Source organism: Dichotomopilus funicola (assembly GCF_033296635.1).
Source record: "Dichotomopilus funicola strain CBS 141.50 unplaced genomic scaffold C8A04scaffold_21, whole genome shotgun sequence".
Lineage (NCBI taxonomy): Eukaryota > Fungi > Ascomycota > Sordariomycetes > Sordariales > Chaetomiaceae > Dichotomopilus > Dichotomopilus funicola.
In genome coordinates, this window is record NW_026944042.1 from 303,636 (window position 1) to 321,343 (window position 17,708).

The 17,708-nt window shown below is 57.9% G+C and overlaps 4 protein-coding genes across 4 annotated transcripts; 3 read left to right on the top strand and 1 right to left on the bottom strand.

Moving 5' to 3' along the window:
• Positions 1 to 783: 783 nt before the first annotated feature.
• Positions 784 to 7,188, top strand: C8A04DRAFT_11218 (uncharacterized protein; the record flags this gene model as incomplete). Its single annotated transcript, XM_062776880.1, has 8 exons — positions 784 to 1,615; positions 1,673 to 2,554; positions 2,636 to 3,030; positions 3,121 to 3,349; positions 3,495 to 4,905; positions 4,974 to 5,933; positions 6,009 to 6,858; positions 7,048 to 7,188. 8 exons carry the CDS (start codon positions 784 to 786, stop codon positions 7,186 to 7,188), a joined length of 5,700 nt encoding a protein of 1,899 aa, XP_062638164.1.
• Positions 7,189 to 9,330: 2,142 nt separating this feature from the next.
• On the top strand, positions 9,331 to 11,947 carry C8A04DRAFT_36362 (Sodium/calcium exchanger protein-domain-containing protein; the record flags this gene model as incomplete). The annotated part of the gene is made up of 5 exons (XM_062783503.1): positions 9,331 to 9,932; positions 10,104 to 10,227; positions 10,314 to 10,385; positions 10,441 to 10,518; positions 10,574 to 11,947. The coding sequence occupies 5 exons, from the start codon at positions 9,331 to 9,333 to the stop codon at positions 11,945 to 11,947; spliced, it is 2,250 nt and encodes a 749-aa protein (XP_062638165.1).
• A 1,611-nt stretch (positions 11,948 to 13,558) lies between these two features.
• Positions 13,559 to 14,871, top strand: C8A04DRAFT_11248 (putative spry domain-protein; the record flags this gene model as incomplete). The annotated part of the gene is made up of 3 exons (XM_062776898.1): positions 13,559 to 13,845; positions 13,908 to 14,195; positions 14,313 to 14,871. Coding segments are annotated over 3 exons (1,134 nt in total), but the record flags the coding sequence as incomplete, so codon positions are not given.
• Positions 14,872 to 15,118: 247 nt separating this feature from the next.
• Positions 15,119 to 17,584, bottom strand: C8A04DRAFT_27520 (ATP-dependent RNA helicase; the record flags this gene model as incomplete). The annotated part of the gene is made up of 1 exon (XM_062780316.1): positions 15,119 to 17,584. The coding sequence occupies one exon, from the start codon at positions 17,582 to 17,584 to the stop codon at positions 15,119 to 15,121; it is 2,466 nt and encodes an 821-aa protein (XP_062638167.1).
• Between the last annotated feature and the right edge of the window lie 124 nt (positions 17,585 to 17,708).

Consider the following 17,708-nt stretch of genomic DNA (forward strand, 5'->3'; position numbering starts at 1 on the left):
ACTCTTCTCTCAGCCGCCGGGGAAGGAGCAACCCCGGCCACCCGGATTCTGCAGCTCCCGCTCTGGGCTCTTCTCCCCCAGTCCTCTTCGGCCCCTCCAGTCGTCAATGATTCAACCCCCGGCAAACCCAGGAACCTGACCCTGGTATAACTGGCCGCCCGCCCCGGGGCATGCGCTGGTCACGGCTGCTCGAGCCCGAAGGTGCATGTGTCTTGCGAATATTGGCTGGCACACGGCCTTGCACAGCTCGTGGACGAATGGGAACTGGAAGGGAATTGGCGTGAGCTTTGAGTTTGCGTCTTGCAGTTTTTCCTGGCATCGATTGACTTTTTTTTTGTCGACACAGTACTTGGTCGAGCTACCGGACTTGACCTAACCTCTTCAACCAGTGCCGAACTGGATTGGCCGCGAGCAAACGAGACGAGACAGGACGAAACGACCTCCAAGCATTGGGGCGAGTGGCAGCTCAGGGTTTCTGCAACGACAAGCTCGAACGTGTGCCCAAACACATTGTCACACTTAGTCACTGGTAGGGCAGAAAACGAGGACCAGCAAGGTGGGAACAGCGAGTAGAACGGTCACCGCAAGCCAGACACACCACACCTGCCTTTCAAGTTGAGTTTATCTGTCGCGAGTGACCGCTACTCCCACTCCTGCTCCCACGTCCACGTCCACACCCACGCCCACTCCCACTCCCACTGCCAGTCCAACCCCGCTACCACGCCGACGGCACTCGCGCACACACGCACGCACACACGCCTTGCACGAACCCAACCCACCGACATGTCGACTCCCTACTGGGGCCAGCTTCCCCCGTCACAGGCAGGCCAAACCAGAGCTCGCCGTCTGTCCGATGACCTCGCCCCGTTGCCCGATCGCCGTCAGTCATTGGATGCCCCGGCTTCCCAGGCTGTCCCGAGGTCAAACTCGCATCGCATATCGGTCCAGACTACAAAGTCTGACGCACCCACCGACTCGACTATGAGCCCCTTTGTCTCGCCAACTGCCTCGAGCTTCAAAGCCCAGGGACTGACCCCGCGCCCGCCCTCACTACCCTACGGCGCCGACCAGTACCCACCCGAGCTGCTCGAGAACCGACGGCGGCGCAGGAGTCGCAACCAGGAGCAGGAAGCTGAGTATGCTGCCAGCGCCGACAGTGCTGCCCTGACCGGTCCACCGCCCCCGGCCGCCCCCGAAGCGCCTCGCATGCCCCCGTCAAGTTCCAGATACGCACAACAGCCAGGGCCCGGACAGCCATACCCGTACCCGCAGTCGCAGTCGCAATCCCAATCGCAAAACCCCAACATGCTCGAAGAATCTGCCATGCCGCGGCCCCAGCAACGGGTCCTCACTGATCCCACGCTAGGCCGCGTGTCCCCCGGGCCCAATGGCCGACCTAAACGGACCTCTGCTGCCGAGCAGTCACTACAAAGAAGTGCCCGCCGAGCTTCCGCCGCGAGTTCGGCCGGCGACCGATCCAAACCGTTCGCAGACGTCCGATCACCACTTCAGAGGCTGGAGCTGACTCTCGACAGCATCTCCAAGGAGGACAAACGAGCACGAGCCGAAGCCGCCGAGCGGGCGGCCCGAGAAAGGATGGGCGGGGCTGCTGGGGGTGCAGGAGCGGCCAGGGGGGCAGGGGACGACGTGCCATTGGTATCGCCATTACCAGCAGTCAGCGAGAAGAGCCCCCAGCAGGTCCGTTTCCACGACCGACGGACCTCAGTGGCCGGCATGGGTGAAGCACAGCCTGGCACTACGCCAATTACCCCTATTACACCGGGGCGTCCCGGGCCACTTTCTCAGAACCCCCCCGATAATGAACCACGAAGGAATAGCATGGCTATCGGTGGTCCCTCACCAAGCGCGGTTACCCCTGATTCCCGGATCCCAGCTCCGATTCAGGTGCCAGGTGCAGCCTCCGGCATTCCCCAGCGCAACCTCAGCTTCCGCGAGCGCGCGGCCAAGACCGATATCAAAATCCCGAGCGCAGCCGAGTCGCCCGTATCCAAGGACCTCACGACTCCTACGTCAGCCGCGACGAGCCGTGACACGTCGAGGAATAACAGCAGGAAGTTAAAGAAGAACCCGCCCGGTGATGCCTGGCCAACGCGTGTTTCTGAGCCCGATGAGATCTACAACACGGGCGAGGTGTCCGCTCGCACGCCGAGGGTAGTAGGCGGCCCCGTCACGCCCATCACGCCAACGATTGTTAATGCGTCGCAACCGCCACTTGCTCACGTCTCTGCTCGAAGTGGACGGCCACCACCGAGCCATCCCGACCTGCTCGATGACGACTTTGCGGATGATTTCGCCATGTACCCGACACCCACGAAACTCACCAAGACACCCAGCCAGAGAAAGGCCGATCAGATCCTCGGCCGCGTTCCGACACAGACGGGTCCGAGGCAAATTCAACAACCACCCGCATTCAGAGCCGTTCCTCCTGGAGGGCCTGCTGCTGCTGCTGCTCCTCTGGCATTCCCTCCTGTACATGCGGCTAACATCCCCCAACCCGGTGCGCCTGCCGGGGCCCCCATTGGTGCTCCAGCTGGTGCCTTTCCGGGCGGCGCCACCGGTCCTGTCGGCACTGCTGGCACTGCCGGCCCCGTTACCCCCATTGCTCCCGTCATAGGAAAGGCAGAGAGACACCATGTGTCCGACCTCGTGTACCACGCCCGCGAGAAATTTACACCAGGCAACGGCCTGTTTCAGCCAACCCCCTATCTGGACGAGTGGAGGAAGGGGACCGTCGGCGCTCTGTCGGGTAATCTGCTCGACCTGGACGAGGCGCCGCCGCCGCCGGCGCCAGACAAGAAGGCCGCCTGGTGGGAACCGCAATCCCAGACCCGGCGGCGGAGCGACAGCCTGTCGTCGCGGCCCAAAAAGGCCGAAGCCTTTGAGGGCGAATACGACGAGACAAACAATGGTAGGCGGTCCCCTAATCTGCAGGCAGTGATTTACCCCAGCATCCGGGAGGAAATGCAGAACGGCAGCGCCCATGGCATCCTTGGCAATGGCAATGGAAATGTCAATCGTAATGGCATCCTTAATGGCCTTGGTAATGGCAATGGCAATGGCAATGGCACTGGTAGCAGCGGCCCTGCATCCCTCCACCAGATGCTGTCTACGAGTAGCTTCGGCACTGGTGTTGGGGCTGGGAACGTTGCGTTTGAGCCTCAGCATCTTGCCTCGCGGCGAGCCAAAGCCCGAGCCAGGCGTTGGGACGGGTTGCGCCCCTTCAGCCCGTCTCCCTCGGTGGCCAACAACGATTCTTCGGATAGCCTGGGCTGCTTTTCCCTAGCCAGCAACGATGCGGCCTTTTCGAGGATTGCGCTGCCATATTCTTGTACACAGCCACCCTGCTTTTTTATCTTTCCTGCCTTTTTTTCTTTTCTTCCTTTCAGTCTTGTTGATTTTTCGTTTTGTTTGCAATTTTATGCACATATCATATCCGGACTGAACAAAGTTGACTGACTGTTGTGTCTGTTTAGCCCCTACGAGATTCAAGCCACCGCTCCACCTCAAGTGTGGCCCACTGCTGCGGTACTGTGGTATTCGCAATGAGCGAGGTCCGTCGCGCGCCGGCGCTGCGGCGGAGCGTGAGTTCTGGAGGGGCTCCATCATGATCGTGACCACGGATGCCGACTCGTCCTACGACATTGGCCCCATCCTGCGCCTGTTTGCCCAGCCGATCGAGCTGCTCCCGCCTCCACCTAGGGAGATACAGGGCGACCTGGCGCCCGAGTATATCGACCCGATCGCCGGGCACCCTAAGCTGGGCCGCAAGGGCGAGACGCTCTACGTCCGGCCGGTGGACCACCTCGAGGAGGGCAGGGACGTCTCGCGGGATGAGACAGACGACGGACTGTTCGAAAAGTCCAAGAGCGCGCCCGAATACCCCTTGCCCGACGGCGTGGCAGACCCCCCTGGGTCGTTCGCTGCGCGGCGCAAGCGGGCCGAGATGGACGGCGAGAAGGCCGGCAAGTACAAGGACATCCGCGGGGTCCGGCTACACGCCGAGCGCGGGTACACCTTCTGGCGGTTCCACATCGAGGTCGAGCTGCGGGACAAGCAGCAGCGAATCGCGTACCGCATCAACCGTGGGCCGTCGACGGGATTCTGGGTGCCCGCGCGTGGGCAGAGCATGAACATCATGTTCCACAGCTGCAACGGCTTCAGCCTGAGCGCCAATCCGGACCAGTTCACGGGGCCCGACCCGATGTGGCGCGACGTGCTCAACAGCCACCAGAGCCAGCCGTTCCACGTTATGATCGGTGGGGGCGACCAGATTTATAATGATCGGTGCATGCAGGACGCCGTGCTCTTCAAGGACTGGCTGGACGTCAAGAACCCGCTGCACAAGCACGGTGCGCCCTTCACGCCGGCTATGCAGGATGAGCTCGAGCGCTTCTACCTCGAGCGCTACGCCATGTGGTTCTCGCAGGGCCTGTTCGGCATGGCCAACGCCCAGATCCCCATGGTCAACATGTACGACGACCACGACATCATCGACGGCTTCGGCTCGTACCCGCACCACTTCATGAACTCGCCCGTGTTTTCCGGGCTGGGCAACGTCGCTTTCAAATACTACATGCTCTTCCAGCACCAGAGCCTGCCGCTGGAGACGGAGAAGTCCGAGCCCAGCTGGCTGTTGGGCGTGCGGCCGGGGCCGTACATCAACGAGTTGAGCCGCAGCCTGTTCATGTCGCTGGGCGGCAAGATTGCGTTGCTCGCCGTCGATGCCCGTACCGAGCGGACAAGGGAGGCCGTCATGCGTGATGACACGTGGAAGAAGATTATGGATCGGTGCTATGGGGAGATTGACAAGGGCCGGGTCGAGCATTTGTTGGTGTTGCTCGGCGTGCCGATTGCTTATCCCCGGTTGGTGTGGTTGGAGAATTTGTGAGTTTCTCTTTTTGTTTCTTTCTCTTTTTTTGACCCTAGAGGGGCAGTTACTGACCGCTGCGCAGACTGACTTCACGCGTCATGGACCCCGTCAAGGCGTTGGCCAAGCTGGGCATGTTTGGCGGCCTGCTGAACCGCTTTGATGGCGGCGTCGAGGTCCTCGACGATCTGGACGACCACTGGACGGCTAAGAACCACAAGCACGAACGGAGCATCGTCATGGAGGACTTGCAGGATCTGGCCGCGGACAAGTCGATCCGTGTGACCGTCCTCAGCGGCGATGTCCACCTCGCGGCCGTCGGCCAGTTCTACTCCAACCCCAAGCTCGGCCTGGCCAAGCACAAAGACTTCCGCTACATCCCCAACATCATCTCCTCCGCCATTGTCAACACCCCGCCGCCCGACCTGCTCGCCGACGTGCTTAACAAGCGCAACAAGGTCCACCACTTCGACAAGGAGACCGACGAGGACATGATCCCCATCTTCGCCCACGGCGTCGACGGCAAGCCCCGCAACAACAAGCACCTGCTTCCCCACCGCAACTGGTGCGCCATTCGCGAATACGTACCCGGTCATACCCCGCCACCCACACCTGCGCCGGGTGATTCCGCCTACGACCTCGCATCCTCTCGTCCGGGAAGTGCCGGCGGTGAGGTTCTGCGCAGGCGATCCAGCATCTTCCGGCGTCTTTCCTTCTCGCGCTCTCGGACCGGCGGCCCAGAAGGCCTCGTCGGCCCCAAGGACCGTTCTCGTCCGCCCATCACCAACAACACCGGCGGCGGTCTACTGCGGTCTCTTTCTCGAAGGGCGGGCGCCGCGAGCGCGGATGAAGTCGGCCGCTCCGGTAAGCCTGGCCTTCTGAAGCGCACTCTGTCGAGCTCGTCGGTGTCCAGTAAATTTGGAGGGCTGTTCAAGAAGCGCAACAGCTCCACGGCCACGGGCACAGGAGCCAGGAGTGTCAGAGATGATGGGGGCATCAATGGCGTGTGGGGTGCGGAGTCGGATGAGGATGATGGTGGGTATTCGTCGGCGCAGGGCGGACCGCAAGGCCCAAGGCAGGCGCAGGCGCAGCAATATGTGTATCGGGGTGCCCCCAATAGTGCCCCCGCTACTTCTGCTGGACTTGGTCATCCTCCTGCTCCCGGGCCCGGTCGGATTGGCCTGCGCGGCGGTGGTCTGGCAGGGACGGATTATGCTTCCTCGACTAGTACCCGTGGCGGCGGATACAATGGTGAGTACGACCAGGGCGATGAGCACTACTTTTCCGTTAAGCCGCCGGTTGCTACCGCACGCCAGCCACCGGGACCGGTCATGAGGGATGACTTTTCGGACGAGTACCATCCGCCAGTCCCGCCGAAGCCGGTCATGACCGGTGCTGGGGGGCAGTTTGCTGGTGGTGTTGGTATTGGCGGGCCCGTCCAACCTTACCAACAGCAGCAGCAGCAGCAGCAGCAGTCTCAGCAGGTACCTCAAGCCCAAGCCCAAACCCAGGCCCAAAGCCCGACAGAAAAGGAGCCTCTTCCCAACCCCTTCCGCCGTGCGCCCACGACCCTGTCCGTCAAACAACTCCGCGCCGCCAAGAACCGCACCAAAACCAAAGCCAAAGGCCGTAAGTTCTTCGGTGGCGGCCGAAGCGGGAACCAAGACGACGACGACGACGCTTACGCTGTTGATCTCCGTGGTGCGATCGAGGTGACGCTGAACGTGGAAATCAGCCCGCGCGACCCAGGCGGGAGCACGGTGCCGTACCGGTTGGTGGTGCCGCGGTTGTGGTATGAGTATGAGGGCGAGGATGACGATGAGCTTGGTGGAGCGGAGATTGAGGGCCAGGGCCAGGAAAAGTTGCAGGCACAACAGACGCAGACGCAGACGCAAGCACTAGCACAGGGTCAGGGTCAGGTACAGAACCAGAGCCAGAGCCAGAGTCAACCTGGGCAGACTGGCCAAGCGGTACGCGGTGCAGGGCCACATACTTACCCTCGTAGCCAAGCGGAACGTCGAATTGTTGGGGATGAGGGCGAAGATGATGATGATGATGACGGGCAGCTGGATGGGGAAGATGAGAGCCGGATTTCGCGGTTCTTGGAGGATCCGCCTCATTTCCCCGCTTCTGCTGCTGCTGCTGCCGCAGGTGGCCAGGGCATGGTGATGAGACAGAGGGGTGGGGAGGGCGGTGTGGTGGTGCCTGATGAAGGGAATGGGGTTGTGAGTGGGGGAGAAGGGGATGGGAAGAAGAAAGGGGGGATTAAGAGGTTGTTGAGTTTGAAGAGGCAGGGGTGAGTGAGGCGGGGGTGTGGTTTGGGGTTTGGAATTTGGGGATGATGATGAGCTGGGTATTATGAGTTGCGTATGAAGGGGGGTGGTGTTGCTGTTGGATATGTTTATGTCTATGCTGTATGGATGTGGTAGATGGGTTGTATTTGGTGGCTTTGTCTTCTTGCTACTTGGTTCTCATTCTTTTCTTTGAGTTCTTGGCTTTTTTGATGGTTTGTTCATATTTGGAGTTGCGATTTTGGAGTCTGGATTGGAAATAGTGCATTTCTCGCTGTTATTGAACTTGTTTGTTTGTTTATGCATTTTTTTGGGTTCCTTGAGTGTGGTGGTTGTTCTGAGCTAGGAGATGAAGAGAGACAGAGAGGTAATAAGGAGTGTTTTGAGTATTGTATGGTTGATGTTTCTGAATCTCAACTCTGCACTCGGGCTCAATGACTTGGATATGTGTTTTGGTGATTAGGATGGTAGCTCCCTTGTGTTCTATAGATTTGCTTTGTGAGTATTACAGGAGTTTCACTCATAACCTCTAAGGCTAGTTGGCCAAAATTCTGGAAACTATCAACAACTTTTAACTTCAAAGACTTGCAATGCTTCTCGGCTAACAGTTAAAGCTTTGAAAGAGGCCAAAGGCGGGGGTCCAACTTTTGAGCTCCGGCTTGTTGATTCTCCAAATGCACTATTCCTCAAGTACACTTTCCGAGTAGGGAGTTGCATCCACAGCAATTGCTCTGTCAAAGCAAGAAATTGGTTCGTCAATAATCTTTACGTGTTCACTCATGGTATTTTGCAACTCCCACTTTCTTGCAACAACGTCAGCCAAGCACCGAACCTGTTGATCGCATCATATCATTTCAAAACCATGGTTGAAAATGAAGGCCCTGCTGCTATGGTATCTTCGCTTGGTTCGCCAAGCCACTTGAGTTTGCTCAACGTCCCTCTCTGCAAGTTTGCGTGGATCGCAGCGAGTGGCGCAATCGATTCGTGAAACTGTGGCTCTGCTGGTCGGCCCCAGCGTTCCCGTCCGCTGTGTAACAAGCGATGATGGAACGATTAAGTTAATGCTGACGTCATTACGCATTGGGCATGGCTCCACAGCGCGTTGCAAGGAATGTCCATCTCGTGTTTTGTCTGCTTTTCCTCTTCGGGTTTGAATAGGTTGTCTATCTGACTGACTTGTGACAACGCAAAGAGCCTTGTCTAGGGGAGGCAATTGATGATGGTTGGGCTTTGGTACATTGTACCTGTTGGGTTCAACGGTGAGCGTGTTGGTTCACTGGAATTCTCGCTTTCGGCTCGTCTTGGGAAAGTGAGAGATTGACATGCTCAGTGCATTCCTAAAACGGCCAAGTCAGCAAGAAAACTTTCTGGCTTGGCTGCTTGGCGGACGACGACGATGACGGTGCAATTGCCGGAATGTTTGCGGCAAGGCCATCCACGTGATTGTTAGTTATGACTGTTACGTTGATGCTACTGACGTTGAATCCTGAGGTTTCGCTCATATCCGTCGAGCCGTGGTCCCAAGCTGGTTGTTTACGGGTTCGGAGTTTTGCTCCAGAGTTGACGCACTTTACCTTCATACAACACGAGTTCGTGTATGCTTGGCTGGACAAACGGCCGGGGTTTTTAGCGGTCTGGGTTGGCTGGTGAGCTGGCACCTTTCTTTGTGCCTTTGCGCAAACGGATCTAGTATCAATTGACAGTGGTGGATTGCAAGGCGGGTTGAAAGACGAATGCTAGAAAAGTACCATTGCATACATACGAATCCCTACTACGGTACTTTGTAGGTGAGGTATGCAACTTACAGAGAACCCCAACGGCTTGTTCTTATCGCTGTGGAGAATTCGCTGGTGGGGACATCCAGGGTCAGCGCTCGATCTGGAACAGTGTGACTGCGCCGCGGCAGGGATGGGGACGTGTTTGTGTGTGGCAGCAGCAGCAGCACCCGTCGCGGCTTCCCGCTCTGTATAAATCATCCGCGCCACAGCTCATCAATTTCCGACTGCCCTTCATTCTCGACTATTTCCCCCGTGGATATCGTCATCCGACACCACCCAATCTCTCTTCTTTTCACAACTTACTTTCTTTTTCCCGTGTTGCCCCACGACCATTGCGTCGAGACCTACACTAATTGCACAACAACCCATTTCGATGAAGGAGGCTTCCGATCCGCAGTCCCAATCGCATGGCGACACCCATCGCTCGTTGAGACGACCGGCTATCAGCCCGATCTCCCCAACGTCCGCTCCCGTGAGCGGCCAGCAGTCCCTCGCGTCTGCAGCCTCAGCCACGCCCAACAATGGCGGCAACACAGCTTCCTCCCCGCGCCACAACACCAAGGGTGGTCGCCGCGATGGCGGTGGCGGCCCCAGCAGTAGCAGTAGTGGTACCGGCGCCGTCAATACATCGCAGGCTGCACAACCGGGGTCTCTCGTAGCAGGGACTACCGAGGAGAAGCAGAATGTCGTCGAACAGGAAAAGAAATCCGTCGCTCAGCGGTTTTGGAAGAATTTCAAGGCTGTCTTGTTTAATTCCAAGGTCAATGTTCTGTTGGTGTTTGTGCCCATCGGTATCGCTGTTGCCCAGATCCACAGCTTGCCCCCTGGCGTCATCTTCGCCATGAACGCCATCGCTATCGTCCCTCTTGCCGGTCTGCTGAGCTATGCCACCGAGTCGGTGGCCCATCGTCTTGGTGACTCGCTCGGTGCCTTGCTGAATGTGACGTTTGGTAATGCCGTGGAGTTGATTATCTTGTAAGCTGCCTGCCTGCCGTCTGGCCCATGTGTGCTGAGAACTTGAAGCTAATGATCATGGTAGTATGTATGTCGGCCACGCCCACCTTCGAGACCGCTCTGTGCCTTCACTCCCTTGCTCGAATGACTATGTCCCTTCCATAGGCTAGGCTAGTACTAACCGTTGTTCAGCATCGCGCTTGTCAAGGATCAGATTCGCATCGTCCAAGCCTCTCTTCTTGGCTCTATTTTGGCCAACCTGCTGTTGATCTTGGGCATGTCATTCTTCCTCGGAGGCCTGCGCTTCCGTGAGCAGGTTCGTTTTCCCTTTTTTTTTATTTTTTTTTTTATAAAAAAAATGTATCACTGGGTTGCTTTTGGACTCCTGCTTACAATACCTAGATCTACAACAGCACTGTTACCCAGATGAGCGCCTGTCTCCTGAGTCTGAGCGTCATCAGTCTTGTCCTCCCTGTAAGCCCAAGCCTTTTTCCGGGCCTGATTGAATTCGCCACACTAACTTGGATAGACCGCGTTTCACGCCTCGTTCAGTGACGACAAGCTGGCCGATGAACAGTCGCTCAAAGTCAGCCGCGGCACTAGTGTGGTAAGTAAATCCATATGTAGCCACACTCTCTCGGCTTTTAAGCTAACAAATGTAGATCCTTTTGCTGGTGTACATTGTTTACCTGCTGTTCCAGCTGATCTCGCACTCGTACCTCTACGAATCGACACCCCAACACATCATCGATGAAGAAGCTACGCCCGGCCCGGCAGCCAACTGGCTGGACTCGTCTAGTTCGGACAGCAGCTCGTCGAGCGATACGGACTCGTCAGACTCGGATCACTCCCGGAACACGGTGTCGAGGCGGATGAGACGGGTTATGCGTCGCCGGAGGTCTAGCGTGGTGTCCACTGAGACTGGCGAGGTTAGCAACCCGTCCCCTCGGACTCTCTCTGGCGACAATCCTTTAGAGGGGTCGTCTGCCAACCCGGACGCGACTGGACAGAAATCGAGCGCCGGTGCAAGCGAGGAAGGGGACGATGAGAAGGGACATCGGCATGGTAAGCGCCACCGCCACCGCCTACCGAAACGCAAGCACCGCAAGCACAACAAGCGCCGCTCGAACACGGCCGAGTCCGATGCGGTCGGCGAAACCATTGTGGAAAACAACGAGGCCGAGGTCGCGAGCCCTGACACCCGGCGAGTCGACTTTGCTCCCGAGGTGATGAACCACGAGGAGTCTTTGGCCGCCAATGGCGAGCCACGGACCCGAAGCCCTTTCCAGGGTCTCCGCAGCATGTCTTTCCGGCCCGTCGTCAGCAGCCTTGCGCCGTCCGTCTTCACACAGCCGCCGGATGTGAACAACACCCCGGCTGCCCCTGCTGGCCCCGTCCCTCGCGTGCGATACGGGATCCGCAGGACCAACTCGCTGCCGGACCGCCTAAGCCAGTACTACCGGCCGCCTGGTGCAATGATGCCCTCGCAAATCCCGCTTGCCCACCCCCCGATGCTCACCGCTACGGAGGAGCCGCATTCGGAGCAAATGTCTCGCACGGCCGCCGTCATTCTCCTGCTCGTTTCCACCGCCCTGGTCGCCGTCTGCGCCGAGTTCATGGTCGACTCGATCAACGGACTAGTCGAGACAAGCCATATCAACGAAATCTTTATCGGTCTCATCATCCTGCCCATTGTGGGCAACGCTGCCGAGCACGTCACAGCCATCACTGTGGCCATGAAGAACAAGATGGATCTCGCCATTGGCGTGGCCGTGGGTAGTTCGATCCAGATTGCGCTCTTTATCACGCCGCTGGTGGTCATTATCGGCTGGGGCATGGACCGCAACATGACGCTCTACTTTACGCTGTTCGAGACGGTCTGTCTGTTTGTATCGGCGTTTATGACCAACTTTTTGGTGTTGGACGGGCGGAGTAATTACCTTGAGGGCGCGCTGCTAATGTCGACGTATGTCATTATCGGCGTGGTCGCGTTCTTTTACCCGGACCCTAGGGATGCATCAACTTGGGGTGCCTAAGAGGGGCTAGGTTACGGGATTGTACTTTGTATTTATACATTGTAATTACAGGTGACTATCTAGTTAGGGGAAGGAAGAGGGCATTGTGGTTATGGAGTCCAGCTGAGAGGAGTGAGCTCTCGCTGGCTTGAGGAATCAAAAGCATTTCTTCCGCAGGTGTTTTAGCTTATGTGACTTGCTATGTTGTGTGAATAACCCGAGTTTCGGGGGCCATGGAAATACGGAGTACCCGTGCTCTCTCCTTTTGGAATGTGAATTAGCCGACGGTTGGGCCTAGGCGTCCACTCTGTATCGCGATGGCAAGTTAACAACGTCATGACCCGGGCTGTGCTGCGTGAGTTGATTACAGCAGTGTAAGTACAAGCAGCTAAAGTTCCATGTAAGACCGAGGCTCAGAGGCCGCCCACGTTGCGGGCAGTAGCACTGTGGAACCCCTAAGACCTCCCTGGTAAGAGCACCTTCTTGGCGGACTGACAACGTGCACAGCGGGACCTCCTCACAGCACCTCAGCGCTATTACCGCTGCGCCCCATTTACCCCATCTCACGAGTCACCAAAGGCCCGGGCAGTATCCGTAAACAAAACAGCCAATTCTGGCCATCGGCATGCGTATTCAGTAACAGATATCATCCATCATCAAAGGAGTACGCGCCCAGGCCGAACACGACAGTATTTTCTGACGGAGATTGATTGATTGATTGGAAGGGCGTTGGGCCACATAACTATTTGAAAAAGGGAGCACAAGCGCCCTCGTCTCAGACGGGCTAACCTTGTGATCCGTCTGGGTGTGTCAAAGACCGACCCAGCGACAAACGGACAAACGGTTTAGCTTTTTTCTCCTGGGGGCGTGCAACACAAACTGGAACCTTGAGAAGCCCGTTCCTAAGCCAACGGTTGAGACCGAGGACAAAGAAAAGGCCAGTCCGCGTTACACATAACTACGGGATTCTCTGCTCTTTTATCCCTTCTCCTTTCTCTCTCGATTGCTCTCTTACTCCGGACGGATACTCGGCATCGTCCCCGTCGCAACACCATACCTACGGTATCCAACTCATCTCCGCCAAAAGCTACATAGCAGCACCTCACAGGCACAGCTACCACAGCAATAATGTGTTTCGGCGGTGATAAAAAGGATACGGCCGCGGCCGACGAGGCACCGCGTCCTGTGCAGCATCCCAACAATGGGAATAGCAATCTGCAAGCGTATAATGCTCCCGAGTCCAAGACTGCTAGCGTGCCGCCGCAGATTCAGCAGCATCACCAGCACCATCAACCGCAGCAGCAGCAACAGCAACAGCAACAGCAGTACCCGCCGCAGCAACATCAACCCGACTATCAGCAGCAGCAACCGGTAGCAACCCACGACTACGCACCCCCCGCAGGCTCTCCTCCAGGCCATCATCACGGACAACAGCAGCAGCAGCAGCAGCAGCAGCATGGACAACACCACAACTATGCACCTCCATCGGGTCCTCCACCCTCGCATACTCGGCCTGGCGCTGGCGCGGATGAGTTTGCTCCTCCTTCCGGACCTCCCCCGGGACACGGTAGAGATGAGTTTGCTCCGCCTGAGGGTCCGCCTCCTTCGCATTTGAGGCTGCAGGGTGGTGAGCAGTATGCTCCTCCTTCTGGACCGCCGCCGAGCCATCATGGTGGGGGTGATTTTGCTCCTCCATCTGGACCTCCCCCAGGCCATGGTGGTGACTTTGCGCCTCCGTCTGGACCTCCTCCGAGCCATCATGGTGGGGGTGATTTTGCTCCTCCTTCCGGACCACCTCCAGGTCACAACGGGGGTGACTTTGCCCCCCCCTCCGGACCTCCTCCTGGACGCGGTGACCCGAGCTGGATAGCACCACCTCCGGGGCCACCGCCGTCCGAGAACAAGCCGAAACATGACTGGTAGGTTATCCTTCTCATCTACCAGTGAAGACGATAAACAGAGACTAACAAACAAACTCCAGGGAATCCCTCGTTCCAGATACCTCACTCTTCCCGCCGCCACCAAGCTTCTTCTCCGGCTTTGACCGCTCACCAGCGCACAACGCAACCGAAGTCGAGGCCGAGGCGGGCGAGGCCTGGTGTCATGCCCACCCGCTCCACCGGCCTATCAATCTGGACGGCCCGGCGGTCACGGCGCTGCGACAACACAACCCGCGGCTGATGCAGCCCGACGGGTTTCGCGGGAGCTTGGTGTTTACGGGACCGGGGCGGTGGACGGTCAAGACGGAGTCGGCGGCTCGGGATTCGACGTGAGTATTTTGTCTTTTTTTTTCTTTTTTCTTTTCTTTTCTTCTTTTTTTGAGTGTTGTTTTACCCCTTCAACTCTTATGTAATCAGGAGTAAATCAGACTGACACAACTTCCCAGAATCATCGCCTACCCCCCCCTCTACGCCGTCACCCAACAACACAACAACCCCTCCCCCACAACAACAATCTACTACGAAATCCAACTCCACCCATCCCCCGCCAACCCCGGCGTCGGCGACATCTGCATCGCCCTAGGCTTCACCGCCCTACCCTACCCGTCCTTCCGCATGCCCGGCTGGCACCGCGGTTCCCTGGCCGTGCACGGCGACGACGGCCACCGGTTCACGAATGATCGCTGGGGTGGGAAGGAGTTGACGAAGCCTTTTCGGGCGGGGGAGAGGTTGGGTTTGGGTATGACGTTTCGACGTTCGCATGCGCAGTCGTATTCTGGTGGGAATGGGAGAAGGGCGGTGGAGGTCGAGGTGTTTTTGACCAGGCAGGGGCGCGAGGAGAGACGGTGGGATTTGCATGAGGAGACGGATAATGAGCAGGATTTGCCGGTTACGGGACTGGAGGGGGAGCATGATCTGAGTTGTGCTGTGGGGACGAGTGGGAAGACGGGGTTTGATGTGTTGCTGGATCCGAGGGCGTGGATGTTTCGGCCGGAGGGGTATTAACTAGGGGAGGGTGAGTGTTGTATTAGCTGTGCTTGGGGGTTGCGTGGGCAGTTTCAGTGAAGGGGCTGTTAAGAGAGAGGGAAGGTGGTTAAGAGAGAAATGGGGTTTGTTTAGTGCCGTAATTTGTAACCGCAGCGTACAGTACAGCGTTTGTGTAATTTAGGTATATAATCCATTTTTAACAACCTTACAGCCAACCTCCGCATGCCCCTTGAAATTCCAACTTTCCCGGGTATCAATCAATCAATCAATCATCCAACCCTCCCCATTCCCCTTCCTCATCTCCCGCCTTCTCATCACCCACACTACCCTTATCTTTACCCCCTAACCTCTTCTGCTCACCCCGGTTCAGCCTCTTCCGCCGCCGACTCGCCTCAATCGCCTGCGCTTTATTATGCTCCCGTCGCCGCTCCCACGCACTCTTGGTCGTGATAGGTGCCGCTTTCCCGCCAGCCCGACGTGCTTCCACACCGCGGACTTTCAGTTTGCGCCGGTCTTCCTTGGCGACGTCTGGCAGGGCGTCGAGGAGCCATTTCTGGATTGTGGGCGTTGGGGTTTTGTCAGGGGAGGAGGAGGACCCCTTCGCAGCAGCAGCGGCTTGTTTCTCGCTCGCGGCAATGACGTTGGCAATGCTCTTAACAAACGGGATATCATCCTTGGTGTAAAAAGTCACCGCCACACCCCCCTGTCTTCCCGCGCGGCCTGTCCGGCCGGCCCGGTGGACATACGCCGCGGCGGAGGTCGGCACGTCGTAGTTCACCACGCCGTTGACGCCCGCGAAATCCACGCCCCGTGCGAGGACGTCAGTTGTGATGAGGACCCAGACCTCGCCTGCGCGGAAGCGGGCCATGATGCGTGAGCGCGCGGCATCGGCGAGGGAGGAATGGAGGACGGCTACGCGCGCGGACCCGCCGGCTTCGAGGGGGATGTCGTATTTGAGCTCGTCGTGGAGCGCCTGGGCGCGGTCGATGGTTTGGGTGAAGACGAGGAAAGGCGGGCGTAAGGGCGGGCCGGAGTCGGAGGATGAGGCTGGGTGGAGGAGCTGTCGTAGGGCAAGGAGCTTGCCCGGTTCGGTCGCGGTGTAGGTGAGTTTGTGCGTGATGTTGGGGACGGCGGTGTCTTTGAGGCCGACGACGAGACGGATGAGTGGGGGGCGAGGTCGAGGTGATGTGGTGGTGGTGGTCTTTTGGACGTAGCGGGCGCGCTTGGCCAGCTGCTTGGTGATCAGGGCCTCGACGTTGGAGGCCATGGTCGCGGACCAGCAGGTCAGGCTGACGTTGGGGTGCGTGCAGGCGCGCCAGATGGCCGTGGTCTGTCGCCGGAAGATGGGATCGAGCAAGACGTCGGCCTCGTCGAGGATCAGAGATCGGACGGTCGGGAGGGTCTTTCGCCCAGATTTGCCGGTCAGGGCATTGAGCAGAATCTTGGGCGTTGTAACCAAGATATCCGCTCTTGCGAACGGCTTTTCCTTCTTTGGCTTTTCTTTTGTGTTTTTCTCATTCCCGTCCTCATCTTCATTTTCGTCGTCATCGTCCTCCACCTCTTCGCCTTCGTCTTCGTCTTCGTCTTCTTCATCCTCATCACTCCCACTCTCCTCATCCTTCTCATCCTTCCCCTCTCCTTCAACCTCCTCCGCCTTCAACCTCAACGTCCTCTTCATCAACACCACCCTCACACCAGTCCCAATAGCCAACTTCCTCCCCTCATTCACAATCTGGCTCGCCAGCTCCCTCGTCGGCGCAACCACCACGGCCTGCAGCACATGCTCATCTTGCTCTTGGCCCTCCCTGCTGCTAGAAGCCCCTTCCTCCGCCCGCCGCTTCAACACCCCATCAATAGCCGGAATCAAAAACGTAATTGTCTTGCCGCTGCCCGTGGGCGCAACCGCAAGAAAGTCAGCACCGCTTTCCCCTACCCCAGTGTCCTCGACTGAATTTTTCAACGCCAAGGCCGGACGCAACAGCAAAGGCAGACTAGCCATCTGTACCTCCGTCGGCAGCCGGAAGCCCTGCGCGGCAATATTACTCGCCAGCTGCGGCGCGACGTCATAAATATGCCGCAGCTCGCCGAACGAGTTGAGCGGCTGCGGAAACAGCTGGCGTTTGTGTTCATCCTTTTTCTTTTCCTTTTTGGCTTCTGTTGCTTTCGTCTTGCTCTCCTTGTCCTTGTCCTTGTCGCCACCCTTCTTCTTCTTTTTGCTTGTTCTCATCGGCCCCGACCCCTCGTTATTCTCACCCGGAGCATCCCCCACCACTACATCCGACAGAATCGTAAACTTCAACCGATGCGCCCTCAATATCCGTTTACACTCCTCCTCATCCAACAATTTTACCTTCCTTTTCCGCAGCGTCTCGTCGGCCTCCGCGTCAATGCCCGCCGCCGCGCTCCTCTCCAACGCTGGTTTCTTCGGCGCAGCAAAATAATCCACCTCGCTGTCCTCTTCGTCCTCGGCCTCACTTACGACATCACCGTCGCCTCCACCGCCGCGTCTTCTCTTCCTCTTCTTGCCTCGTGTGGCGGCGGCGACGTGGTCGTGGAATAATTGCGGGTGGGGAATCGCGCCGGCTGAGGGGAGGAGGAATTGGGCGGTCGTGGTTGTAGTCGTCGTCGTGGTGCCTTGGCCATGGATTTGGGATTGGTGTTGTTGTTGTTGGGGTTTGCCTTTTTTGGGGTTGGGCTTGATGCCGCGGGAGAGGACCTTGAGGATGTCCATGGTGGGTGGACGAGAGGGCGATTGAGCCGTTTTTTTGGGCGCGGTGTTGTGTTGTTCGTGCTGGGGAGTTCTAGGTCGAATAATTTTTGGAGGTTTGGACTGCGAGGATGCGCAGAAGCTCCGA